This window comes from Pseudorca crassidens, chromosome 2 (assembly GCF_039906515.1).
Source record: "Pseudorca crassidens isolate mPseCra1 chromosome 2, mPseCra1.hap1, whole genome shotgun sequence".
NCBI lineage: Eukaryota > Metazoa > Chordata > Mammalia > Artiodactyla > Delphinidae > Pseudorca > Pseudorca crassidens.
Genome location: NC_090297.1, coordinates 14,650,737 through 14,677,998, shown reverse-complemented (window position 1 = coordinate 14,677,998; position 27,262 = coordinate 14,650,737). Strand labels below are relative to the sequence as shown.

Genomic DNA, 27,262 nt, shown 5'->3' with positions numbered 1-27,262 from the left:
CACTCCAGCCCCACCTTGGGAGCAGCCCTGACTCCCATCTCCAGGCCTTTGCACGCACCCTTCCCTCTCTCTCAAGATTCCGCTCCCAGGCCACTCCTCCACGAAGCCTTCCCAGGTTGAGTCGTCTCATCCCTATGGCACTTTGTACCTTCTGGTTACAGTCCTTCCCTCTAGGGCTCGGCACCTGTCTCCCCTCCTTGAGGGCAGGGACCAGAGCTGGTTCACCCCCATCCCAGACGCCCAGCACAGCGTGGGCCAGGGTGGAGAGGAGAGCTGCGCTTGGCACCAAACCGGGGCAGGCGTCCCCTCGCTGCCGAGGCTACAGCCCTGTGGCCGGGCTCCTTCCTTTCTCCACGGTTGGAAGAGGAAGATTCTAACAGAGAGGCTCACGCTGAGCCCCAGCTCCTCCCTACCAGCCTTAGCCGCACCTGGCACCACCCACCCTGATGGCTCCTGGGACTGGCTGTGGGGGGGGGGGGCGGGGGGGGAGGTGAGACAGCAGGCCAGCAGGGAGGGGAGCTGGCCCCTCTGTCCTCAGGCATGCATGGGGTTGTGGCCAAGAAGAAAGTGGACTCAGGTTGGGGTCTGGGAGGCAAACTAAAGTTGGGGCACAGGAACTAGAGCTCGGGGCTAAGCCCTTCCCTCCTCTCCACCCTTCCCGCCTGCAACACTGGCACCTTCCCCGTTTATCTTCTGACTGTCCTTCTGCCATGTCACCTCTTCCAGGAAGGTCTCCCTGATTTCCAGGGAAATCTGGTTGTCCTTCTCCTCCAACTAAAAATGATCAAAGCTAACCTTCAATGAGCTCCTTCTGCACGCCAGACTTCAGGGCTAACATCCATAAGCACACCATTTTATTTAATCCCTAGAAGGACGTATAAAGTGGTAATACTGTCATCCCATTGCACAGATGAGGTAACTGTGGCACAGAGAAGTTGAGATGCAGAACCAAAGTCTGAACCTTAACTATTCCGCTTCTTGCTGAGCACCGCGGAGCAGGGATCCTGTTGGAGGAGTGTCTTTCTCACTGCTGAGTCCCCACCACCAGGTGTGGAGCCTGTCACAGAGAAGCAGGTTGAAGAAACTGGAGGCCCAAGAGGCTGGGCAGGGGCGGGCCAGCAGACACAGTCCCCTCTGGCCTGGCTCTCCCACATCCTGACCCCTTAGGCCCCCACTGGGGCCTGTAGGTGGGACCCCGATCGCCATCCAACACTGCGCCCAGAGCAGCGCAGAGCCCGGCACCGGGAAAGGAGCACCAGGACGGGCCTCACAGGGAGCACCGTTCACTAGGCCATCTGCAGTCGACGGTACAGTCCAGGGTGCACCAGGCTGAGCTGGGCTCCTCCCCAGGCGGTTGGGTGGGGGGAGCAGGCAGAATGAGGTAGGTGAGCTGAGGGGCAGCTGCACTGTCTTCTGAGAGGCGAGGTCTCGGCTGCAGGCCCTCCCTTCAGGCTCCAGGGACAGTTGCCTCAGACCCTGGCGGTGAATCCCAAGGTGGGGTGGGCTGGCCCTGGGGGCTGACCTGCTCCTGGAAGAGTCCGTCAGTCAGGGCTTCCGGAAGGGTCAGCTCACGAGGTTTTGGAGGTGTTGGGGGTAGGCGGTCGGGCTGGGAGTTCTAGGCACCCCCAGCTTCCTCCACGGCCCAGCCCAGGGTCAGCAGCACCGTCACTGCCCATACTTCTCCCTTCCTGAGTGGGGCATCTGCAGGTCCCTGTCATCCTGGGTTGGCCTGGGTCTGGGTCCTGCTCAGCTGGGGAGGAGTGGCTGGCGCTCTGATGAGGTGGCGGCATCCCTGTATATCAGGAACTGTATGGAGATCCGAAGGAGTCAACGTCAAGGCCAAACGGAGCACAGCCTGCGTTGGACCTGCCCCAGGGTGGCCTGTGGCCCCATCCAGAACTGCTGCCCTCTTCCCTCCCTGCAACTCGGCCAGGTGGGCAGGGTCAGCCATGGCCTCCTGGCCTCTGCTCTTGCTGCCTTCCCACCCCTCAACCGGCCAAACCCCATTTATCTGCCAAGTCCAGCGCTTGGGTCTTCCTCTCCAGGCAGCCTCCCCTGACCCCAGCCCCAGAATCTTGCCCTCCTCTCACCCTACAGCATCCTGGGGGTTTCAGCAAGTGGCAGGGGCCATTTTGGGGCACTAGAGCTTAACTTTCTTCATCTCTCATTGCACCCACCAGGAACTCCGTAAACGTCGAAACAAGGGCCCCGTTTACCTCCTCCCAAAGGAGATGCAAATAATGCCCTGCTCAGCCATCCAGCAAACATTTACTGAGCACTCACTGTGTGCTGGGTCCGCTGCTGGGTATTTCCAGACACCTTAGCTTATGTAATTGCCCCATGACCTTGGTGAGACAGCAAGATGAAGACATGGAAGCACAGAGAGGCTAACGGTTTGCTCTGTGTCACACAGGACACCAGGGAGCCAGGATTTGAACTCAAGTTTTTCCATCTCTAATTCACGTGTGTGTGTCTCCACATTGCAGCTTTCCTTCCTCCTGCCTGGATGGGCTGATTTATGCCCTGTTCCCCAGACCCTCTGCACAAGCTGTGCCAGGAACATCCCTCCCTCTCCTGTGCCTAACTTCTCGTTCAGGGCACCGTTTCAATGGCACTAGTGGAGGCATCTGCTGAGCCTCTAAACCAGGACAGACAGGCCCCTGGTCACACACTCTTGCAGTTTTTCTGTGTGCTACTCAGTAGCACCACAATGAAGTAATTATTTATGATTACGCATATCCTGTCTGCCTCCCCACTGAACTGTGAGCTTCTTGAAGGAAGGACCATTCTGTTCTTACTCACAAATAGATCCGGTACCTGGAGGGGTGCCCAGCACATGGGAGGTTTGGCTCTTGGATGTACGGATGGATGGATGGATGGGTGGATGGGTGGATGGGTGGATGGGTGGATGGAAGGATGGATGGATGGATGGATGGATAGAAGAATGGATGGATGGATGGATGGATGGATGGATGGATGGATGGATGGAAGGATGGAAGGATGGATGGAAGGATGGATGGATGGATGGACGGACAGACGGATGGACAGAAGGATGGATGGATGGATGGACTGGATGGAAGGATGGATGGAAGGATGGATGGATGGAAGGATGGATAGAAGGATGGGTGGATGGATGGATAGATGGATGGATGGATGGATGATGGATGGACTGGATGGATGGATGGATGGATAGAAGGATGGATGGATGGATGGATGGATGAAGAATGGATGGATGGATGGAGAGATGGATGGATGGATGGATGGATGGAAGGATGGATGGATGGATGGATGGATGGATGGAAGGATGGATGGATGGATGGATGCTGAAGCCACGTGCAGGCGGAGGCTGCTGTGGCCCCCCCCCCGACCCCACCCACCCTCACACCCTGAAGGATACGATGGTGTCGAGCAGCAGGACGCCCAGGCTGCCCACGAGCCAGGGCAGGTGGTGCAGCACATAGCTGCCCTCGCTCTGGCCCACTTCAGGGTTTTTGAGCAGCACGCTTAGCCCGTACAGCGTGTTCCCCAGCATCACCAAGGCGAACAGCGAGTAGGAGATCCCCTGGGTCGACTTCCGCAGGAACTGGAAGCGAGGGGTGTAGGGTCAGAGACCTCAAACGGGCCTCTTGTCTCTCTGGACTGTAACTGTCCATGTGTCCGTCTGCCCTGTCACAACGCACATGCTCCGAGCAGACTGCACACGGTGTGACCAGTGTCGACACGGGCCTGCTGCCCAGATCAGCCCTTTCCAGGGCCTGACTCCTCATCCCCGTTCCAACGTCATCTCCCAGGCCACCCTGCCCAGGTCGCAAGAGACTAGGGCTGCCCCACCCTGCTCGCCCCAAGGTGCCTGCTCCCCAGCCCTACTCTGACTCACTGCCCAGCAAGGCTCCCCCATCTCTGGTTCCCCACCTTCTCCTCTGCTCTCAGCCCCTCGCTCTCACCTGACCTCCGACCTCCCCGGGACACATGCAGGTCACATGTACCCCTGGATGGCAGGCATCTCATGCCCATTTCCAGAGGCAGAAACTGAGGCTTGGAGAAGTGGATTCAGTCACCCAAGCCAACAGTGAGTGTGGACCAGACCTGCTGCTACTCCCTAACCCAGGGGCCCGAGCTGCCAGCCGGCTCCTCTTCCCGTGGCCCCAGTGCCCCTGCCCACGGCTCACATTGGTGCGGATCTGAGGCAGCCGGGAGAGCAGGTACAGCATGCTGGACACGGAGCCGATTACGAAGCCAATGATTTCCTGCTGCGTGAAGGGCTGAGAGGGCAGAGTGGAGTGCTCAGTGCTCAGCAGGGGCTGGGGTGCAGCCTGAGAGCCCCAACTCCCTCCTCGAGGGCAATTCCCCTGACCTCGTGGTCATGCAAGGGCGGGCCCTCGGGGTGAGCTAGACCCCCACCCTGCTCTACTCTCGCGTGCCCACACCTCACCTTATTGCCCGGCTCCACAGACAAGAGTGTCCGCCCCCGGAAGACCTCCCTGGGGGCAGCCACCAAGCCAGCGCTGCTCAGCAGTGGGGCGGTACACGCCACCCCCAAGATGAACAACAGCACAGAATTGATGGGGGCAGACCCTGGACATGAGGCAGGAGGGAAGCTGAGATTAGGGATCTGAGTGGCAGCAGACAGACTGGGCTTTGAGTCCTGGCCTTGTCCCTCAGTGGCTGTGTGACCTTGGGCAAGTGACCTAACCTCTCTGAGCTTTTATTCCTCATCTGTAGAATGGGTATAATGAGAGTACCCTTCTCCTAAGGTTGTAAAGGTAAACTGATGAGGGCAGTGGGGGCAGGAAGGGAATTATGGAGCATGGAAATGCTGAGACAGCCCCACCCCCAGGTGCCTGGATCATTTCTTGTACAGCCCTGGATCCGCCCCTTCTGAATCCTGTGTGCCGTGTCCTTGTTTCCTCAGCTCCAAGCCCAGGGCCCGGCACTGAGGAGCAGCTGAAGCCATGTTTGCTGAATGAGAGAACTTAAGTGAAGGGGACTCCCTGTGGTCCTGCCCGGATGTGCTCACTGCCCTCTATCTCGGCTCATCAGGTGATCAGGGCCCCAGCTTTCAGATAAGGCCCCGAGGAAGCCCTTTTTTTTTTTTTTTGCGGCACGCGGGCCTCTCACTGTTGTGGCCTCTCCCGTTGCGGAGCACAGGCTCCGGACGCGTAGGCTCAGCGGCCATGGCTCACGGACCCAGCCGCTCCGTGGCATGTGGGATCTTCCCGGACCGGGGCACGAACCCGTGTCCCCTGCATCGGCAGGCGGACTCTCAACCACTGCGCCACCAGGGGAGCCCCCGAGGAAGCCTTTTTGAGGTCTGGTTTATCACCAGCAATGGGAAACCTTCCTCCTCCCAAGCTTCCAGGCCTCCTGGCTGCCCTCAGGGATCCCCGTACTCACACAGAGAGGGGCGTTTCTTAAACTTGTAATGAAAGTACAGCGACAGCATCAGCGCGTCGGCTAAGACGTAGTACACGGCTGTGTAGGTCTGCAAGAGAGGAGGGAGCCCAGGGCGCTGGCTGCAGTCCCCGGCTCGGGGACCACACCCCAGCACCCGGGCAGCTCTGCCCCATCCCAGCTGGGTGACCCTGAGCAAGTTGCTTCACCTCCTGGAGCTTCTGTTTGCTCATCTGGAAGGGAGGGGATCACAGTTCCCACCTGGCAGAGCTAGAAAGCAGGTAGGCAAGGGCCTGGCAGGTGCCCGCCTGGGCAGACAGAGGAAACGGTGGCTAGCATGACCAGGCAGGACAAAATGGGACTCAGAGGTTAAGTGGAGGCTACCATTTGGCCTGATACAGGGGCGATTTACAGCCCCCCTTGGGAAGACAATAGAGTCCTGATTTTGAGTCCCAGCTCCACCCAGCCACAGAAGAATGATAGCACCTGGGCCTCCCAAGGGAAAACCTTCCTCCTGCAGGGCCCCATGCCCTGAAAGCTCAGTCAGGATCTTAGCACCTCAGAGGTCAAAGACCCCAGCCATCCTGTGGTTTGATGTGCTCATTTTGTAGATGGGGGAACTGAGGCCCACAGCCCATTGTCACACTGTGCGGCAGGCAGAGGGCGCTCTCTATAGCATGGGGCCCTCGCAAGATGGAAGCCTCTGCAGACTGTCCCTGGCAGCCCCCCCAGCCCGGGGACCAGCCCACCTGCAGGGGCAGCTGGTCAGCAAGGAAGGAGCCAATGAGATTGCAGGAGTCTCCGCCGATCCAGCCCAGGAGGAACCACAGGGACAGGGCCTGGTCCATGTTGCCCATCTTGCAGGCCTTGATGTACTGGCTGTGGCGGAGGAGGGAGACGTGTGCTCAGGGGCCGACGGCTGTGATACCGCGTGGAGGGTAAACATGGGAAGAGCCAACACGGAATAGCGGGGCCGGGGCGGCGTCTGCACAGGGGGTCGCCTGGGAGCTGATCCTTCCCGCAGGTGGGATCCTCATGGGCCTTTCTTTGCCCTTTGGGGATTCTTACCAGGGGATCCCTTCCAAGCCAGGAGCTCTATGGGACATGCATCTTTCCAGAGAGGGCCATTGCACGATAGATTCTCCTCCACAGCAGCCTCTTGGTGGGGACCTGGGGCCTTTACAGGGCCCTGATGTTTTGCGTCAGACCCTGAGAACCACTTCATAGGGATCCTGGGTTCTCTCTTCTATGGAGGAGCGGGAGGGGGGTTGGTGTTTGGAAGGAAGGAGGATGGTGGTTGCCCTACAGCCGAGGCCTGGGCGATGCCCTATCTCCAGGGGAGATGGATGATAATACGGGCCTGTTATCTTCAAAGGGCAACAGAGAAGCCTCGGGCTGTGGCTCCCAGAGCTCTGATTACAAGCCATGGGGTCAAGTCTCGATGGGCTTCTTTGGGGACGGAAAAGTCAGGGAACCAGGATTCACACTCAGACCCTGAGGTTCCAGGCTTGCTCTGAGTCGTTCCACAACGGCCATCTGCTGCTTACATTTCTCTTTAATCATCTGCATGTATTTAAATTAGTAAAAGGTAACTAAACAGCACCTCACCCCACCTTCCACCCAAGATAGAAGCTAGGAAAGCTAGGCCTGGCCCTGGTTCTTCACGGTCATCCTTCCACCTCCATCTCCTGCTGACCCCGCCCCCAGCTCTTTAGGTCTCCCACCCAAGCCTGTGTTCCTTGTTTCCAACTCCCTCCTCCGACAGGGGACACTCCGACCCCCACCACCTCTTCACCAGGACTGCCTTCTCTTCCTCCAAACTCTGCCTCAGCAGATGGCTCACCCAGTCCCTCCTCTGTATCTTTCAGGAAATATCAGTTCCTCCTCAGGGCCTTCCTAGAAGGGAGCTCTGCCAGCATTGGTCAGTTCCTCCTGGACTCAAGCTTCCTGAGGGAAGGGACAGTGCCCAGCATGGGGCTGGCCTGGAGAGGCCCTTAAGGTTTACCCCGTGGCCCTGCCCTTCCAGGATACTGTGACTTGAAGAGTCTCCATAAACTTCAGGGAAAGTGATTTTGTCACACTCAGGAAAGGCCGAGTCCTAAGGAGAAGCAGGAAGGTGGCTGCCCTCCCTGCCATCACCTGGGGCTCCTCCCAGACCTCTGACACCCCCTCCCTGGTTAATCAGCCAGGCTCCGGCAGGGCTGGCACTACGCCCTGGTGGAAAGGGGAGGCCTCAGCCAGCTCCACCAGCTCCTCGTGCTTCTGGGGGAGCTCTCACCCCAAGATGGGGAGTCTCTCTCCCTTGGCCTCCACCCATCACCCAAACCTGTCTGCTTTGCCTGCTAAGGGCCACGCATCCAATCCCCCAGACATCATTGCTTGCTGGATGCCTTACACAGCCTCCCTGCCTCCAGTCTCTCCCCCGTCCCTCCAGTTCTCCTTCCCTAACAGAAGGTCTACAAAGGCAAGGATGGGGTCGGTTTTGCTTACTTCTGCCACATCTAGTATGGCAGCTGGGACAAGGTGAGTCAGTAAAAATGTCAAGCCCTAGGCAGCATGTTGGGACAACTTGATGAGATAAGGGTAGTCTTTTTTTTTTTTTTTTTTTTTTTGGCCGCTGCACGGCTTGTGGGATCTTAGTTCCCCGACCAGGGATTGAACCTGGGCCCTCAGCAGTGACAGCACAGAGTCCTAACCATAGGACTGCCAGGGAATTCCCAATGGTAGTCTTTTTAACACATGGTACTGGGACAACCGGGCACCACATGCAAAAGAACGAGGTTGGATCCCTACCTCACACCGTACACAAAATACAACCCAAGCTGAGTCAAAGCTCTACATGTAAGAGCTAATTTGTGATACTGTGATTTACAATAAGAAATATATATATTTGGTCTTCTTCCCTGTTCCCTGCACAGAGCTCTCCTAAGAATGTCCTAAGGGGTGAGAGAGAGAGAAAGAGAGAAAAAAAGGTGCCTTTTGTAATGTTAATAAGGTGACTTTTGGAAAGCCCTTAGGTCACCTGACGATAAGGACTCACTGCCAGGGGAACCAACAGCAAGATTAGAAGGTTGGGACATTTGGTGTCAGGGGCCCCTGTCCCACCCCCCTCACCCACCTCAGGGGAGGAGAGAGGCTCGAGATTGAGCCCAATCGCTAATGGCCAATGACTGTGCAATAAAGCCTCCATAAACATCATTCCTCTGAGTTCTGGGAGCTGCTCTAGCAAACTAATCAAACCTGAGGAGGGGTCGGAGGAATCGCCATCTACAGCTGGAGGTCAGAAGCACAAATGACAACCTGGACCTGTGACTGGTCTCAGAAGTGGGGAGGAGGGAGCACTCTTGTGGGACTTGTAGGACTGGGCCCCTAACCTGTGGGATCTGAGGCTGTCTCAGGTGTAGACAGTGTAAGAATTGAGTTGATTGCTTGATGGTGTGGCAAAAAAACACATCAGAATTGGTGTCAGACTTGGATAAATCTATATAAAACTCTTAGAAGATAAGGGTGAATCTTTGTTACCTGGATTAAGCTATCCTTTCTAGACATGATAGCAAAAGCACAAGTAACAAAAGAAAAAAACACGTAAATTGGACATCATCAAGGGACTTCCCTGGCGGTCCAGTGGTTAAGACTCCGAGCTCCCATGCAGGGGGCTCAGGTTCGATCCCTGCTCGGGGAACTAAGATCCCACATGCTGCACGGAGCGGCCAAAAAAAAAAAAAATTGGACATCAACAAATTTTTGAATTTTTGTGCTTCAAGCGACACCATCGAGAAAGTGAAAAGACAACCCACTGAATGGGAGAAAATATTTGCAAAATATCTAGAATATATAAAGAACTCTTATAACTCAACAGCAAAAAGACAAATAATCCAATTGAAAAATGGGCAAAGAACCTAAACAGACCTTTTTCCAAAGAGAATATAATTTGGCCAATAAGCACGTGGAAAGCTACTTAATATCACCAGCCAACAAGGAAATACAAATGAGAACTATGAGATACCACTTCACACTCACTAGGATGGTATAATAAAAAAGACAGAAAATAACAAGTGTTGATGGGGATTTAGAGAAATTGGAACCTTCATGCGCTGCTGGTGGGAATATAAAATGGTCCAACCGCTTTGGAAAACAGTCTGGCAGTTCCTCAAAAGATTAAACACAGAGTTACCTTGTGACCCGGCAATTCCACCCCTTAGGTATATACCCAAGAGAAGTAAACACACATGTCCCCACTAAAACTTGTACATGAACATACATAGCAGCCTTAATCACACTGGCCAAAAGGTAGAAACCACCCAAATGTCCATCAATGAACGAATGAATAAACAAAAGGTATACACATGCAACGAAAACTACTATTCGGATGTAAAAAAAGAATGAAGTATTGACACTAGCTACGTGTGACGTGGATGAACCTTGAAGATGTTATGCTAAGTGAAAGAAGCCAGTCACAGAAGGCCACATACTGTATGATCCATTGATATGAAATGTCCAAAACAGGCAAATCTACAGACAGAAAGCAGATTGGTGGTTGGGGCCGGGAGATTTAGAGGGAAACGAGGAACGACTCATTTCTTTCTGAGTTTCTTTTTAGGGTGACAAAAATGTTCTAAAACTGATTGCACCAATGCTTACACAACTCTGTGCATATACCAAAACCTTGGACTTGTACATTTAAATGGGCTAACTCAGTGGTATATGAATTATCTCTCAATTAAACTGTTATCTTTCTCCCTCAGGAGAAACAGCATAAGATTTCCTAACAGTGGAGAATGCCCTTACATTACAGGGCCCTGGATGACCTCTTTGACCTCACCTCTCCTCTTCGGCGCCCCCTCTGCCCAGCCATGGGACTGAGCGTACGGTGTGTAAAGGCCATCCTCATAGCAACCCTGTGAGGTAGGGAACAACATTCCCATTTTACAGATGAGTAAACTGAGGCACAGAGCAGTGAAGGGACTTGCCCAGGTCACAGTGTGTCCACGTTCCCTAATCACAGCAGTGGCCCTGCTGTTTTGTAATCACTGATTGTCCTCCACCAGACTGTCACAGAACAAAGGCCAAGTTCGATGCACCCCAGCCCTCCCACTCCTCCGCCTCCTCTCTGACTAGCTGTGCAATTCACAGCAAGTTAGTTAACCTCTCTGGGTTTCTATTTCCTCGTAAAGAAGCGATACAGATTGTATCTATTTCACAGGGTGGCTATGAGGATTAAATAGGGTAAAGACATGTCAAGTGCTTAGAAATGAGCTAGGTACACAGTGGGCACTCACTGAACAGGTGTTATTATTATTACCTGTGTGTCAGCATGGTCCAGCTCAAGGCGGGGCCTAGAGTGAGGTTCGCTGTAGGGCCCTCCAGGGTGGGCTGGAAGTCAGTCAGTGGGGGTGGGAGAGGGAGCACACTTGGCCTTGAGTCTGGAGAGGCCCAACGCCAGCCAGCGAGCCCCTCTTCGGTGCAGCCCCAGGAGCACTTGCCCCACCCGTGCAACCCAGCCCTGGTCCCACCACCCTGATGCTACTCACGGGAGGGTGGACGCAGCAAAGCAGAGAATGGAGATCAAGCCCAGGCCCACGCTGGCCTTGTCCCAGACATCCCAGGCACACTCGCCAAACACGTCCCATATCCACTGGCTGGAGCCATTGGGGCAGCTGGAGAAGTTGCTGGAGCCCAGCTTCCTCCAGACCATGGCTTCGGAGGGAGGGAGGGAGCCGGTGTGCTGAGGCAGGCGACAGCTCTACAGGGAACAAGACAGGGGCCTTCAGCCTTGGGAGGTCTGGGTCCTAGTCATGGTCCCGCCACTTTGAGCCCATTCCAGCCTTATCACCCAGCATGGACTGAGCCCCTGAACCAGAGAACACGATCAGTACAGAGATCAAAGTAACCACATATGCAGGGAGGGCACTGGATGTGTGGTCAGAGACAGGTGCGTTCGAATCCCCACTCTGCCTGTTAACGCCTCGACTTTGGGCAAGTGACTCAGCCTTGCTGTGCCTCAGTCTCCTCATCGGCAAGACGGGGCGATAACAGTGCCTCCCCCATACAGCTGTGAGGGTTCAACGAGTTCATCAATCTAGTGTAGAGAACTGAGCCCTCAAACCATGCCACCCTTGTTCCAACTCCTGAACATTTCGATTGTTTCCCATCTTTTCTTCTTGCAAATCACGCTGTGAGGGTCTGCTGAGACCAGGCCCACTAAGTACATCCTCTCATTTAAACTACGGCTGTCCTGGGAATCCCCTGGTGGTCCAGTGGTTAGGACTCAGCACTTTCACTGCTGGGGCCTGGGTTCAATCCCAGGTCAGGGAACTAAGATCTCACAAGCTGCACCACTCGGCCAAAAAAAAAAAAAAAAGTACGGCTGTCCCCTAGTACATTGGTCAGATGAGGCAAGCGGTGAAGAAGGAGCAGGTGAGTTGCACACATGGCTGGGATTCAAGCTTGGCGTGCTCAAGCCGCATTCTCCCAGCAGCTCGCGTGTGTAGGACACCTGCTGGCAAAGAGTCCGGAGCCACCTCCCCATTCTCACCCAACAAAGCCAGGAGCTGGCTGGTTGCGGGGCAGGCAGCGAAGTCCCCACCTGGTGTCCTAGAGCAGTCACAGCCTGTGTGACAGTCCGAGAGGAGGAAGAGGAAGTGGGGTTGCTGGGCAGAATCATCACAGCCCCTGATAGCTGAGCACTTTACCAGCTCTGTGCTAAGCACCTTACGCAGGCCTTTCTGCATTTTGCTGCACATCAACTCTATGAAGTGGGGGCTGCTGATATGTCTGCGTGGACCCGGGGAGGTGACTTTCCAGGGCCACCCAAGCAGGAGGCACTCAGAGCCACCATGCTTCTGCCCCTGGGAACGGCGGCACCTTCCTGTGGTCTGCAGGGCTGCCCAGGGTCTCATGCAGCCAGAAGACAGGCTTCCCCTTTTCTCACTGCGCTCAGAGGGGCTTTCCTCACCTGGGATGAGGCTCTCTCCAGCCACCTTCAGTTTCTGCTTGTGTCAAAAGACCCAGGATCCTCGTAAAGCAATGCCCCACAGACAATGCCATAGACCAAACGTTTATGTCCCTCCTGTCCTGTTGAATCTAACCCCCAATGTGATGGTATTTTTGAGGTGGGGCCTTTGGGGAGTATTTAGGTCATGAAGGCAGAGCCCTCATGAATGGGATTAGTGCCCTTATAGAAAAGACCCCAGAGAGCTCCCTCGCCCCTTCTGCCAGGTGAGGACATATCGAGAAGACAGCCATCTATGAACTAGGAAGTGGACCCTCACCAGACGTTGAATCTACTAGCACCCTGAACTTGGACTTCCCAGCCTCCAGAACTGTGAGAAATCAATGTTTGTTTCTAAGCCATCCAGACAAATGGTATTTTGTTACATTGGCCCGAATGGGCTGAGACACCCTGGCTGGACCCTTGGAACTGCTGAGGCCACAGCGACCTGGGAGCGTCAGGCAGGGAAAGGAAGCGAGTCAGCTCCTTTTCTTAGGAAGCTCTAGGCTCTCAGCTCTAACATGACTCAACAGCGAGCCCCAGAGCTGGGGGCAATGGCACCCCAGGTCACTGCCTGCCTGGTTCACTGCAGTCCCTCCAGGGCCCTGCAAAGGGGGGCTGAAGGTCTCTTCCTGTACCTTGGTGACCACCCCCCCTTGACCTTCAGCACAGCTGATGTTGGAGCCATTTATCTGCTGTCCTGCCACCAGCAGCTGCAAGGCCACCCCAGGTTACCACGCAGTCCAGGTAGGAGCTGGGTTTTTGTGGTGCCTCAGGCATTTCAAATCAAGTCCTTTTGTTCCCCAGCCACCCCTCCGGTGGACCACTTCCCCAAGCCTCCTCTTGTAGAGCCTGAACACACCACGGCAGGTCATCACAGTAGTATACTTCCATCCTCATTAACTTCTCTGTGAGGGGAACACTGTCCGCTCCCTCCTTGGGGTTGTTGTATAGATAGAATGCACATAAAGCTCTTAGCCCAGGGCCTGACACAATGGTAGTGACTAAGAATGAGAGACCAGTATCTCAAGCACCCTGAGGTCACTCTCACTTCCTCTCTTCACCAGGCTAGGGAAGAAAGAAAGTGGACACACGCCCAGTGAAGGAGGGATGGGTGTCTTGGGGGATGTACCATGGCTCACAGGGCCCAGGGCGCAGGGCCCTGGGTGGGTGGTCCCCTGTCCATGCACGGGGTCCATGTGCAGCTCGGGGCTCAGGATATTTGAGACATGCCTGAGCCCTGAACAGAAGACACTTTCCTCTGAGGGCCACTGTGCACAGAGCCTGTCACCCATGGGTTCTGACCCAAGTAGGAAGCCAGCCTGGGCCCAGGCCTGGCTTCTGAGACCAGGCCCACCTCCTAGTCCAATAGCACTGAGCAAATGGATGGCCAGGGTTGCAACAAAGGTTGACCAGGTCTGTAGGTGTGACAAGGACCACAACAGGGGTGCCTTGTGGTTTTTGTTTTTTTTAATTGAAGTCTATAGTTGATTCAGGGGTGCCTTGTTATCATGGAGGGCACATGTTTGAAATTCAGGATCAGTGTGTCAGAGCTGGGGATCAAGGACCTTGGGTTTAAGAAGCTCCCCCAGTGTATTCTGACCACATGTATTCTGTGCACATGAGCACACTTTAAGAAAGGCGGAGGGGGCTTCCCTGGTGGCGCAGTGGTTGAAAGTCCACCTGCCGATGCAGGGGACAGGGGTTCGTGCCCCGGTCCGGGAAGATCCCACATGGCGCAGAACGGCTGGGCCCGTGAGCCATGGCCGCTGGGCCTGCGCGTCCGGAGCCTGTGCTCCGCAGCGGGAGAGGCCACAACAGTGAGAGGCCCGCGTACCGCAAAAAAAAAAGAAAGGCGGAGGGACTTCCCTGGTGGTCCAGTGGCTAAGACTCCACATTCCCAATGCAAGGGGCCCGGGTTCGATCCCTGATCAGGGAACTAGATCCTGCATGCCACAACTTAGAGCCCACATGCCGCAAGTAAAGATCCCACATGCTGCAACGAAGACCTGGTGCAGCCAAATAAATAAATAAATATTAAAAAAGAAAAGAAAAGAAAGGCAGCCCTGGAAATGGCATCCGCTGCCAGCCATGTCACTCGTCCAGATCCCAAGCTGAGTCACAGAGCTGCTCCCCACTGAAGCTGCTCAGGTAAGTCCAAATGCCTTGAGACTGAGCCCCAGGGTACTCCAAGAACTGCCCTCCCCCCATCTCCTGTCCCTCCCTCTAGGCCTTCAGACGGTCATTCCCAGGTCTCCTGACTTCTGTCCATGCTATCTCTTCCCCTAGGTTGGGCCTTTTCATCCTAGACGGCATAGTAAAGAGAAACTAAGACCCAGTTCTAAATTGCCGTCCCAGTTTAGAGGGTCCTCACAGGAGCTGGCGGGAAAACATCTGTCCCCTCTTCCCTTGCCTCCTCCACAAACCCGAAGAATGTTCATCACACTCCTCAGCCACTGCTGCCCTTTAAGCCCACTCCTCTCCCTTCACCCTAGTTGTAAACTTATTCTTAGGCCCCGGACACACCAGGTGCACAGTAAAGGTTCAAAAAACAGCAAGACAGACACGGAGGTGGGGGAGAGGGAGAGAGAAAGGAAGGAAAAGAAGGTAGGGAGGGAGAGAGAGAGAGAGAGAAACAAAGAAAGGAAGGGAGAATGGGAGACCTAATTGTGAGCTTGGATGGCCTAGGGTTGAGGAGAAAGCACTCTGGAACTGACCTGCCTAATGCCTACTAGTAATGAATTCTTGGTCAAGTGACTGAGCCTCAGAGTTCCACCCTGTAAAACGAGGGAATGATGCAAGTATCCACCTGCTAGGCTAACGGCAGAGTTAAATGAGAGAATCCAGGCTGAGGGATTAGAATGGTGCCTGGCACAGGTTAAACCCTCAGTAGAATAACCGGGAACGGCTATTATTCTGTTCTGTCTAGAGCTCTCTCCCCTCCCCCCACAGGGTTCCCGGCAAACAGCAGGCTTCAGGAAGCCTTGAAAAGACAAGACTGCGTCAGTCCTCATACTTCCAAACACAGACTCCCCAGGTACACACTTGGAAACCTGTCCTAGGCATGGAGTGGGAGGGGACAATCTGGGCTCCCTGCAGAATTGGGGAGCACCTGAGGGGAGAAGCATCCCGCCTTGGGGCTACCACCCACTCCAGCCCTCCAGGTCCTCGGTCACAACTCCCTCCTAGTGACTCAGCCGAGCACCGGCCGCCTGTTAGGCGGGGATAATAACAGGGCAGCCGCTGGGGTCGGCGCTCATTCGCCGCGAAGCCCCCCTCTGGCCTGCCCTGGGGAAAACAAAGTCGTCAGAAACGCAGGGGCCCGTCGGCCGGGAACAAGAGGTGAAAAAGGAACCCAGACCCCAGGCCCTAGGTCAGAGCGGCCCGAGGGGTCATGCTGGTCGCCCTTGAGGAGGGGGCCCTGGGCCGCCGAGGGCCTCCCAATCCCAGCCCAGAGCCTCGCTCCAAGATCTCGCGCCCCGAGGTGGGGGCAGTAGCCCCAGGACCATCCAGGGGCTGGAGGAGGGTGTTGGAAAGATGTAGCAGGGAAGGCCCAGAGTCCCGAACCGCAACCCCAGCCTCAAATTCGGCTTACCAAGTCTAGAGCCTCCCCGCCGCCCGGCTTCTGGGTTCTCCAGCTCCTGCCTTCATCAGCTGACCAGAAACCCCGCCCCGCCCCGCCCCGCCCCGCCCCGCCCCGGAGCTGCGCGGCTCCGCCTCTTGCGCCGCGCACTTGGCGGAAGGTCCCGGGAGTCGTGGCGAGCGAGCGTATCTTGCGTGAGGGGGCGCCGCGCTTCTCCCCATCGGCAGGGAGGCGGGGCCCGAGGCGCCCCAGCGCGCAGGCGCCGACCTCATGCTGAGCAACTTGTCTCGCGCCGTGGCCCGCGCCGCCGTCCGCTGCGCTCGTACCCCCCGGCCACCCGAGGCTCGCACCGCCGCCACCGCAGCCGCCATGTCCCGGGGCCCGCGGGCCACCTCAGGCTCCCCTGTCCGGCCCGCCACCGTGCTGGGCACCATGGAGATGGGGCGCCGCATGGACGCGCCCGCCAGCGCCGCGGCAGTGCGCGCCTTTCTGGAGCGCGGCCACACTGAGCTGGACACGGCCTTCATGTACAGCGACGGCCAGTCCGAGAGCATCCTGGGCGGCCTGGGGCTCGGGCTGGGCGGCGGCGACTGCAAAGGTAACTTCTGGCGCCCGCGCACCGACCACCTGTCCTCTCCCTGCACCGTGCAGTGCAGACCCGTCCCGCAGGACGCTGACCCGACCCCAGCCACGCGCCCGCCGCGGTCAGGGCCGACAGCTTCGCCCCGCCCCTGGGGCGCCCACCTCCCCTGGCCATCCCGCAGCTCTGTGAACACCCTGCGCCTCAAGTCCCTTGCACATCCAGCCCCGACAGCTGAACAGCGTTTTCTCCTGACCACCTTCCCCTCCGCTTCTTCGTCTGGGGATTGCAACTCGGTAACCCCCGAGCCTGATCTAGTCCTTGGCTTCCTACCCCAGTTGCTTTCTTAGTGCACCTCTCTGCGGCACTGGTCTCCAGAGTTATGCTGTACCCCCCTCCAACCCTGACAGGTGCCCATAACTGGTCCCCAGGCGCTCTGCCTATGCCCCTCTCCCCATTGTCCTCAACGCCCATGCGCTCCCCGAGAGCCCTTTTCTCATCCAGGTCTTTCATCAGTCCCCAGACTTTGTTCTGTTCAGTTGGCAGTACTCCTGGCTCTCTCAGGGAGAGCTGTAGCATTGCCATAGACCCGGCTGGGGGAGCAGGGGTGGTGGGTTAAAGAGTGGGGAGGCGTGAGAGACAGGGTAAGGCTTTTCTGTCCACTCCTGTAGCCCTATGCCAGCTTCTTATGGAGCTATAGGAGGGAAAGTGTCTCTAACCCACCCGCAGGGAGCTCAGAGTCTAGTGGGGAAGATTGAAGCAAATAATTGCAGAGGAGCGTAGAAGAGGAAGCACTTTTAGGGAAGGCATGATGGGGCCAGGCAGAGGCCCTAGGGAAGGCTCAGAGAACACTGAGGCTGGGCCTTCAAGGAACAATAGTAGTTTGCTGGGCAGAGCATGAGTCAAAGTGTTATGAGACGCTGAGAGCATAGCTGTGCCAAGACTGGTGTGTGGGTGGCCAGGAGGCAGGTGTGCTTGAGTGGAGGATGTGTGTGTGGAGGGACGGTCCCTCATCAGCCTGATGCCACTGGAAGTGCCTAGGAGGGTGCCTGGCACATGGTGGGACCCAGTGAAGTCAGCTGATACTATTACTGCCACACTCTGCCTCCTCTTTTCCATGCTGAGACTCTTTCTTCCCAGCCCTTGTGTCAGGGGCGTCCTCCTCTGGGTCCTCCTTAGATTCATAGCTTGGTGGATCTGGAGGAACAGACTTGGGAATGTGCATCTCAGACCCACACTCTCTAGTTCACCTGGGTGCCTCTCGTGACTAAGGAAGATTTTATTCCTGAATTGGTTTCTCCCCCTCCAGTCCTTCCCTGCTTCCTTCTTTGAGGCCAGGCACTCACAGAGTCAAAGTCCTCAGGTCAGACCCGAGGCAAGGTTCACACCAAGAATACAGGGAGATTGAGAAATGTGGGGAATGGAAAAAATCTGGACGAGAAGCTGAGAGACTTGGTCTCTCCAACATCCAAGTGGTCTGATGACTCCCTCCCCTCTGGATTACTGAGTTGCGTTTGCCAGATATGGAAAGTGCAGGATCCAGAGAGCCAGCGTTCTTTTTTTTTAATATATAAATTTATTTATTTGTTTATTTTTGGCTGTGTTGGGTCTTCATTGCTGTGCGCGGGCTTTCTCTAGTTGCAGAGAGCGGGGGCTACTCTTCGTTGCGGTGCGCGGGCTTCTCATTGTGGTGGCTTCTCTTGTTGAGGAGCGCGAGCTCTAGGCACGCAGGCTTCAGTAGTTGTGGTGCGCTCAGTAGTTGTGGCTCGCGGGCTTAGTCACTCTGCAGCATGTGGAATCTTCCCCGGCCAGGGCTCGAACCTGTGTCCCTTTGATTGGCAGGCAGATTCTTAACCACTGCGCCACCAGGGAATCCCCCAGAGAGCCAGCATTCTTTATAGCACTTCCAAGCTGCTTGCATGGCAGAACACTCTTGTTCTCATGGGGAGTGTGTCTCTACAGTGGGTATGCGGATGTGCACGCTTCCAGGAGTCTGGAAGGAGAGGGAGGAAACTGTCACTGCCTTCTGCTCATTTTGCCTTCTACCTCTCTCTCAAATGGATCTGCCAGTGGTTATGTTCAGCAGCTGCATCTCTTTCCTGAATTCCTGCAGCAGCCTCTTTACTTGTCCCCCTGTCTTCAGGCCTGCCCCCTCGACGTCTCTATTTGGCAACCAGAGCGAACACAGCTGACCAGTTCACTCATAAAACCTTTGAATGATGGTATTTGAGAAAACCCGTTGGGATTAGGTCTGGACCCCCTTCTCTTGTCTCACATACCACTGCTCCCTGCCTGGAGTTTATAACTCAGAGTTGCACGTATGGCCTTCACGTACCGTGCTTTCTTGCCTTTGTGACTTTGTCCAAGTTCCCATCCTTCGGAATGTGCTTCCCACCCTTCCTTGTTGGCTGGGACTCTTCTTTTTTTTTTTTGGCCGTGCTGTGCAGCATGCGGGATCTTAGTTCCCCAAACAGGGATTGAACCCATGCCCCCTGCAGTGGAAGTGCAGAGTCTTAACCACTGGACCACCAGGGAAGTCCCAGGATGCTTTTTTGGAGACTCGTGGGGTCAGGAAGCCCTTCCTGGAATTCCCAGGTTGGCCACATACGTCTCCTCTGGGCTCTACTGCACTTGCATATTGTAACGTCACCTTCTAGCTTGTGACCTCCTTGAGGGCAGAAATTGAGTGTTTAGTTCATCTCTGTGCGCTTGGCCTCTACTACAAGGCTTGACACAGCTAGCAGTTTGGTGACTAATATAGCAGCAGTGAACATTGGGAACTCACACATGAGACATTATTGAATCCTCATGCTCTCCCTGTGAAGACAGTTCCATTGTTATCATCCCCATTTTATAGATTAGAGAATTGAAACTCAGAGAACTTAAGTAATTTAGCCAGGGTCACATGGCTAGTAAGTGGTTACAATAAGTTTCTTAACCATTACATTCTTCCCACAAAGTGAAAATCGCTACCAAGGCCAATCCCTGGGAAGGGAAGTCGCTGAAGCCTGATAGCCTCCGGTCCCAGCTGGAGACGTCACTGAAGCGGCTGCAGTGTCCGCACGTTGACCTCTTCTATCTACATGCACCGGACCACGGCACCCCTGTGGAAGAGACACTGCGTGCCTGCCACCAGCTGCACCAGGAGGTGAGGGCAGCCCCCCAGCTCCTCTGCTTGGCCTGTCGTTGCCCAGGAGAGTGGAGGCTCCAGGGCTGTCCCAGAGCAGAGCTGGGGACAGACCCCACTCCCAGGGTCCCCAGCCAGTCTCTCCTTCCTGGTGTTCTGGGCTGCAGTGGGTTCTGACCTTGGCCTCTCCCCCGCAGGGCAAGTTTGTGGAGCTTGGCCTCTCCAACTATGCCGCCTGGGAAGTGGCCGAGATCTGTACCCTGTGCAAGAGCAACAACTGGATCCTGCCCACCGTGTACCAGGTGAGGCCGGGGCTGCAGAGGCCTCTGTCTCCTGGGTGCCTGCTGATCCCGGGTCCTCGCGGCCCCTCCCACTCCCCCCCAATGTCCCCGCCCACCCCATGCCCTCTGCATAGCAGCCACCTCCCTGCCTCCCCTGCTCACAGCCTGTAGATGGCTCCCGGGTACCCTCAGCCCAGCCATTAGGCGCCTGCTCTCTCCGGCCCAGGCTCCCCTTCCTGCCTGCTTCTCCCTCTGCAGTCAGCCTGGAACACTCCTCCCTGCTTCTCGTGGGAACGAGTGCCCAGGTCTCGCTTAGATGCCTCTTCCTCTGGAAGCCTTTCCCAACAGCCCAGTGGGGCCTCCCATCTCCAAACCCTATCTTCATACATTGAGCAAGTATTTGGGAGAATCTGCTATGATCACCGAACCCACCTTTATGTGATCACCTGACCTCTGTCTTTGTTTTTAACTTGACTCTAACGTCTCTTGGAAGCAGAGACCTTGCTAGATACGCTGGTGTTTGGGAACTCGGTGTCCAGCATACAACCGGCGCCTACAGATATGTGGGGAATGACATATCCCGTCCACTGTCCCTTCCTGGGGCCCAGCACCATCTCCCCTTCACCCAGCCACCACTGGTGATGTTGGAAATCATTGCTTAAGTCCTGGGCAGGTTTTGACTGAAGGTTTTTGAAGAAGACTGGGGTTCCCTGACCCGTGCACCCTCTCCAGCTGCCCCTTCTGCCCGCAGGGCATGTACAACGCCACCACCCGGCAGGTGGAGACAGAGCTCTTCCCCTGCATCAGGCACTTCGGACTGAGGTTCTACGCCTACAACCCTTTGGCTGGTATGGGATATGGGCTGCTGTGGGGACGGGCTCCCCTCCCAGGTCCCGGGGGGTATTTCTGGTCCTGTTTCTCCCTATTCCTGACCCTGGGGATACCCAGCCCCAGACCTGGGAAGCAGGGAAGGGTTTGACAGGAGGCTGGGCTGGGTCCTCCATCCCTCCTGGGTCCCCCACCATCACCCCCACTTCCGGTCCAGAGCAGCCTCTGGGAGCAGTGCCAGGGGATCTGATTACAACCTTCCCTCAGGGGGCCTGCTGACCGGCAAGTACAAGTATGAGGACAAGGACAGGAAGCAACCTGTGGGCCGCTTCTTTGGGACCAATTGGGCAGAGATCTACAGGAATCGGTGAGCTGGGGATGGGCTGCGTCAGGGTGGGAGGAGTGGGAGGGGGTCCCCTTTATCTGAAATGGAGGAGTTCTAGGCCGCTTTCCTGGGTCTCCAAGCCGCCCCTTGCTGCCTGGACCTACCTCTTTTGATTCCTAGAGGAATTATGAAGCCCTCTATAGGGTTTCTTCTTGTTTTCTTGGGACCTCCGTGAGGAATGAGGATCCCTGGACCTTATGCCAGGTCTTCCAATGCATCGCTCCGCCCCGAGGAGTGCTCGTCACCTGCAGATGGGGAAGGAGAGGGCCCTGGATGGAGGCTTAGCAGTCCTGGGGCCGAGCCACACCCCTGTACTTGCTGCCTGTTTCCCTAGGTAAAGTAAGGGCAGGCTTTGAGTCCTCAGGGGTAAAGATGTCATTGAGGTCTCTGGTGAGGGACCCAGCATCCTGGGTGTTTCAATAAAGCAGGAGACCCATTGCTAGAGGGGATACCAGCCCCTCCATGCTGCAGGGTTGGGGTGAGCGCAGCTGTCCTGTTTGACTCTTTGGCGGTGGCCCCCAGTGTGACCCCATGGTCCTGACCCCTGTGCTACCCTCCCCACCTGCTCAGCTTCTGGAAGGAACACCACTTCAAGGCCATTGCCCTGGTGGAGAAGGCCCTGCAGGCTGCGTATGGCCCCAGTGCCCCCAGCATGACCTCGGCCGCTCTCCGGTGGATGTACCACCATTCACAGCTCCAGGTAACCCCTCGTTGCTGGAAGCCCCACTTCTTCTCCCTTCGGGAAGCCAGCATTACCTTCAGGTGATTTCTAAGTAGTTTTTCCCTCTGAAATTTCTCTTTGTTCCAGTTTTCATGGCAGCCTTCCTGTTGTTCTGAGTAGCTGTCCAAGTGCCAGGCCCTATAATGAGGGCTTTCCTAACATGGATTGAATTATTACTTAGGCCTGATGAAGTGTGATTATTCCAGTTTTACTGATAAGCAAACTGGGGTTCATACAGCTGTGAAAGGGATAGAAAATTATCACAGATTTGACTGTAAACCCCCTGGTCTGGCTCCTCTGGGGGGAGGTGGGGTTTCCCTCTGTCCTTGGTGTCCCCTGTCTTCCTGGCTAAAATTTTTCCCCAGCATCAGCCTTACATAGTTGCATCGTCTCTGACATGTATATAGTAGGTTTTCAATAAGTGGGAGCTCAATGCTTTGCATAATTTCTCATTCCCATAGCCACGCTGAAAATTGAGAAGATTTGAGTCTCAGGGGGGTTAAATAGCTAAACCTAGTTTACACAGCTGCTGAGTGGCAGAACTGGGCTCTGAACTTCGGTCTAAATGAGGATGAGCAGTGTGGCAGCAGGAGGAAAGAAGACGGGGTTTGTGGGGTCACATAGTTACAGTTGTTGAAGGTACCTTAAGTGCTTTCTAGAACTATGTAGAGTATAAAGTTAAAAAACCAGGTCCCAAGTTTTGGCGGGGGCAAGGCTGTGGGTGGAGTGTGGGGAGCGTGTGTGACCGGGGTCACTGTGGTGCGCTAGTGTGTTGACGTCTGGCCGTCTCCCCTTGCAGGGTGCCCACGGGGACGCGGTCATCCTGGGCATGTCCAGCCTGGAGCAGCTGGAACAGAACTTGTTGGCCACTGAAGAAGGGCCCCTAGAGCCAGCCATCGTGCAGGCCTTTGATCAGGCCTGGCACCTGGTTGCCCATGAATGTCCCAGCTACTTCCGCTAGGCCCCAACACAGCTCAAGCTGCCCAAGGTTTCTTCCTTTTCTGTCACCTCTTCTACTCTCTCCCCCTGGCCGGTCTTTGCCTTAAGCTGATTTAGCATGGTCTTTCTCCATTGTCTGGATCCATGCATTATTTTTCTAGATCCCTGCCTCACTCCCAGTTGCCTTCACAATGTGTAAAGGCTGGGGCTGAGCCCCATTCATGCATTTCCCGTCTGAATAAAGCAGGCACTTGACCTGGCTGTAGCCCAGGCCCGGAGTGAAGCCCACAGATTTGTCTCCTCAACTGCTTATGACTTGTTTCCACCCTGCCTGGGGGCTTCCTGCCAAAGGGGTAGAACCATGAGCTGGAGTCGTCTAAAGGCAGAGGCAGTGGGAGGGTCTTCCCAGCCTCCTGCCTTGAACCCAGCCTAACCCCTCAACAGCCAGGCTGCAGGTGGCCCTCACGCTTCTACACGCGACAGAAGAAAAGAGGGTCATGTGCCCTGAGGTAGATTTTCTCTCATTCAGAATTACCTCATTAAATACTTAGAAATGGAATAATTTGGGCAAAAACGTACCGTTAGCGTCACCATGAAGAAGAATAAAACCTTCCAGGATGCTGTGGGACATTTTAACACACACTCATTTCAGCAGCGGCTTTACTCTTAGCTAAAGCCTCCTTTCTTCTGGTCTTCCACAGATTCTCAGCTCTGCTGCTGGGCCTCCTTTTGGTGGGAGTGGGCGTGGGCAGCCAGGACCCCCATTTCCCTCAGCAAATCCCTACCCCAAGTAAGGGCACCCAAGTCTGGAGAAGAAATGAAATCCCAGGTCCAGTGATTGCTGTTTGAACATTCCCAGGACAGAAAAATCACACCCTGGGCGAGAGGTAGGGTGTGGGCCAGGCAGCAGCAGTAGGCAGCATTTGGACCAGTCTCTTCAAGTGATGAAAGGGGCTCAACCTGGAAATGTAGACAACCACCAATCAAAGACTGTTCAAAGGAAAGTCCTACTTGCCTTCTAGAAGGAGACACCTTTCAGATGAAGTTTTATTATTTGGAGTGAAGACACCCTCCTTTGTCTTCACCCATAATAAAATGGATGCTTCCGCAAGTGGGGTAATATCAGTTATTACCCCACTCATGTTAATAATAGTATCAGTTATTGTACAACAAGCCACCCCAAAATTGAGTTGCTTAAGATAACAAAATCTGAAATTGACCTAATAAGATTCAGTTCAAGCCCTATCAAAACCCCAGCTGGATTTTTTTTTTTTTACAGAAATTGGCAAAATTTTTAAAAAATTCATATGGAAATTCAAGGGATACAGAATAGCCAAAACAAATTTAAGCAAGAACAAAGTCCTCCAATTCCTGATTTCAAAGCTTACTACAAAGCTACAGAATAAAAGCAGTATGGGACTGGCACAAGGGTAGACATATAGATCGATGGAACAGAATTGAGAGTCCAGGGCTTCCCTGGTGGCGCAGTGGTTAAGAATCTGCCTGCTAATGCAGGGGACACGGGTTCAAGCCCTGGTCTGGGAGGATCCCACATGCCGCAGAGCAACTAGGCCCGTGAGCCACAACTACTGAGCCTGTGCGTCTGGAGCCTGTGCTCCGCAACAAGAGAGGCCACGATAGTGAGAGCCCCGCGCACCGCGATGAAGAGTGGCCCCCGCTTGCCATAACTAGAGAAAGCCCTCGCACAGAAACGAAGACCCAACACAGCAAAAATAAATTAATTAATAAACTCCTACCCCCAACATCTTCTTAAAAAAAAAATAAAAATAAATTAAAAAAAAAAAAAAAAGAATTGAGAGTCGAGAAGTAAGTCCATAATAGCTAAAAAGTAGAGACAGCCCAAATGTCCATCAGCTGATGAATGGATAAATAAAAAGTGGTATATCCATACCATGGACTATTATTTGGCGATAGAAATGAAGTAATGAAACATCTACAATGTGGATGAACCTTGAAGATGTTATCCCAAGTGAAAGATGACAGTTCCAAAAGGCCTCATATTGTGTGATCTGATTTGCGTGAAATGTCTGAAATAGGCAAATCTATTAGAGACAGAAAGTAGATTAGTGGTTGCCTAAGGCTGAGGGGGGGGTTGGGAGGAAATGGAGATTAACTGATAATGAGTACAGGTTTCTTTGGGGGGTGATGAAAATGCTCTAAAGTTGATTGTGGTGGTTGTACAATGCTGAATACACTAAGAAAAAAAAAAACATTGAATTGTACACTTTAAATGGGTGTATAGGGACTTCCCTGGTGGTGCAGTGGTTAAGAAATCACCTGCCCATGCAGGGGACACAGGCTTGATCCCTGATTCAGGAAGATCCCACATGCCGTGGAGCAGTTAAGCCCATGTGCCACAACTACTGAGCCTGCACTCTAGAGCCCGTGAGCCACAACTGCTGAGCCCACGTGCCACAACTACTGAAGCCTGCGCGCCTAGAGTCTGTGCTCCACAACAGGAGAAGCCACCACAATGAGAAGCCCGTGCACCACAACGAAGAGTAGCCCCTGCTCGCCGCAACTAGAGAAACCCCATGCGCAACAACGAAGACTCAATGCAGCCAAAAATAAAAATAAATACATAAAATAAGTGGGTGTATAATAATGTGGATTATGTCTCTATAAAGCTGTTTTTTTTAAAAACACACACACACACACACACACACACAGTCATTTAGCTCAGAAGTCTGCTGTTTGGCAGGGCTCAGTGGGGAATACTCATCTGTTCCCCTGTGTCTGAGAAGTGCCATTACAGCTGGAGGCTAAAATCACCTGCAGGCTAATTCACATGTCTTAACAATTAATGCTGATTGTCAGCTGTTGTCATCACTTACATGTGACCCCTCCATGTGGCCTGGGCTTCCCCACAGCATGTGCTGCTGGCTTCCAAGGGCAGGCATCCCTCTTGCCTCATGGAGGAGTGTCTGAGTTATGTTGTAAAAAGAGGATGTGAGAGAAACAGATGGTCATCTCTGGAAGATAAACTCTTTCTCAGGGAGCAATGGTCCTATGTGGTCAAGTCAAGAAGATGAGCCACTTGACTGGTCAGGAGACCTTTAGTCCCGAGTGTCTCCATCAGGGATGTGTCATCTGTTAGGTCATTTCCCATCTGTTAGATCCTTTTGGGGAGGGTATCTCATACATATTTGATGGTCACTTGAATTCAGCCATTTCGTTACTAAAGAGCTTTTTCTTTTTTCTTTTTTAATATTATTTATTTATTTATTTTGGTTGCATTGGGTCTTAGTTGCAGCACGCAAGATCTTTAGTTGTGGCATGTGGACTTCTTAGTTGTGGCATACAGACTTAGTTGCAGCATGAATGCAAGATCTAGTTCCCCAACCAGAGATCGAACCCAGGCTCCCTGCATTGGGAGCATGGAGTCTTACCCACTGGGCCACCAGGGAAGTCCCTACTAAAAAACTTTTTCAAAAGACAAAGGAACAGAGTTGGATCTGGAAAGTGACAAACATACTTAACCAACCTCAAAAACTAGAGACTTGTGTACCATATAGAAGACCAGAAAAATGAGTTGGTATAGATTTTGTATACTCGAATCAATGTGACAGAAAGGGGACTCCTGAAGTTAAAGGCTCGAGGGAGGGCATCTGGCTGACCTATGTGCTTCCTCTGCATTCTGGCCTGCTTGTTACTAGTGGTTGTGATGGTTAATTCACCAGTGTCTCAAATTTGCATTCTGAATACATTTTAGAAGCAGTAAGGAAGGTCGGAATGTCAAGATCCTTAATTGCTTATGAGAAAATACATTTCTCCTCCATATGTTTTTATTTTTTAATTTTTTTAACACCCCTTCTGCCTCAGCACTCTTCTAGGTATCATAAAACAACCCTGACTTTCCCAACTTTCACACAAGAAGCTTTTTGAAAATCTTTATTGCTTCCCAAGAATCTTTCCAATTCCATATTGGAGAGACTTGTACTTAATAACAAATGCTCTTACTAGGGACATTAATAGTAAATACCAGTTGTTAAAGAATTTTCTTGTGGTTGTTATCAAAGTGGAAAATGGCATTGTAGGAGTAGAGAATGATCAATGAATATACGAGTAAGTCGATATTCTGTAGTCTCATGATAATATAAGGAAAACTTAATTCCACTGTGGTCTGTATCAGAGGTCAGCAATCTTTTCTGTAAAGGGCCAGGTAGTATTTTATATTTTGTGGGTGTCAGTCCATTTGGGCTGCTAAAACAAAATACAACAGATTGAGTAGCTTATAAACAGTAGACATTTCTCAGTTTGGGAGGCTAGAAGTGTAAGATGAAGGCATCAGCAGGTTTGGTGTCTGGTGAGAACCTGCTTTCTGGTTCATAGGCAGCCATCTTCTTGCTGTGTTCTCATTTGGCAGAAGGGGTAAGGGAGCTCTGTGGGGTTTCTTTTATAAGGCCACTAATCCC

At 53.9% G+C, this 27,262-nt stretch overlaps 2 protein-coding genes across 4 annotated transcripts; one reads left to right on the top strand and one right to left on the bottom strand.

Annotated features, from left to right (window-relative positions):
• Positions 1-824: 824 nt before the first annotated feature.
• SLC66A1 (solute carrier family 66 member 1) lies at positions 825-16,050 on the bottom strand. 3 transcript variants are annotated; one of them, XM_067722303.1, is made up of 8 exons: positions 15,978-16,050; positions 10,923-11,134; positions 6,141-6,270; positions 5,395-5,482; positions 4,433-4,575; positions 4,170-4,262; positions 3,386-3,583; positions 825-1,806 (listed from the first exon to the last, which is right to left on the bottom strand). In XM_067722303.1, exons 2-8 carry the CDS (start codon positions 11,084-11,086, stop codon positions 1,747-1,749), a joined length of 876 nt encoding a protein of 291 aa, XP_067578404.1. In that variant the 5' UTR covers positions 11,087-11,134; positions 15,978-16,050; the 3' UTR covers positions 825-1,746. The 3 variants fall into 3 exon arrangements, with proteins under 3 accessions (XP_067578404.1, XP_067578413.1, XP_067578420.1); XM_067722312.1 differs by lacking the exon at positions 10,923-11,134 and having other exon boundaries at positions 15,978-16,047; XM_067722319.1 differs by lacking the exon at positions 15,978-16,050 and having other exon boundaries at positions 6,141-6,310; positions 10,923-11,062.
• A 94-nt stretch (positions 16,051-16,144) lies between these two features.
• LOC137216331 (aflatoxin B1 aldehyde reductase member 4) lies at positions 16,145-23,116 on the top strand. The gene is made up of 7 exons (XM_067722281.1): positions 16,145-16,563; positions 19,506-19,693; positions 19,870-19,974; positions 20,705-20,801; positions 21,049-21,148; positions 21,737-21,866; positions 22,687-23,116. Exons 1-7 carry the CDS (start codon positions 16,236-16,238, stop codon positions 22,846-22,848), a joined length of 1,110 nt encoding a protein of 369 aa, XP_067578382.1. The 5' UTR covers positions 16,145-16,235; the 3' UTR covers positions 22,849-23,116.
• Positions 23,117-27,262: the final 4,146 nt, after the last annotated feature.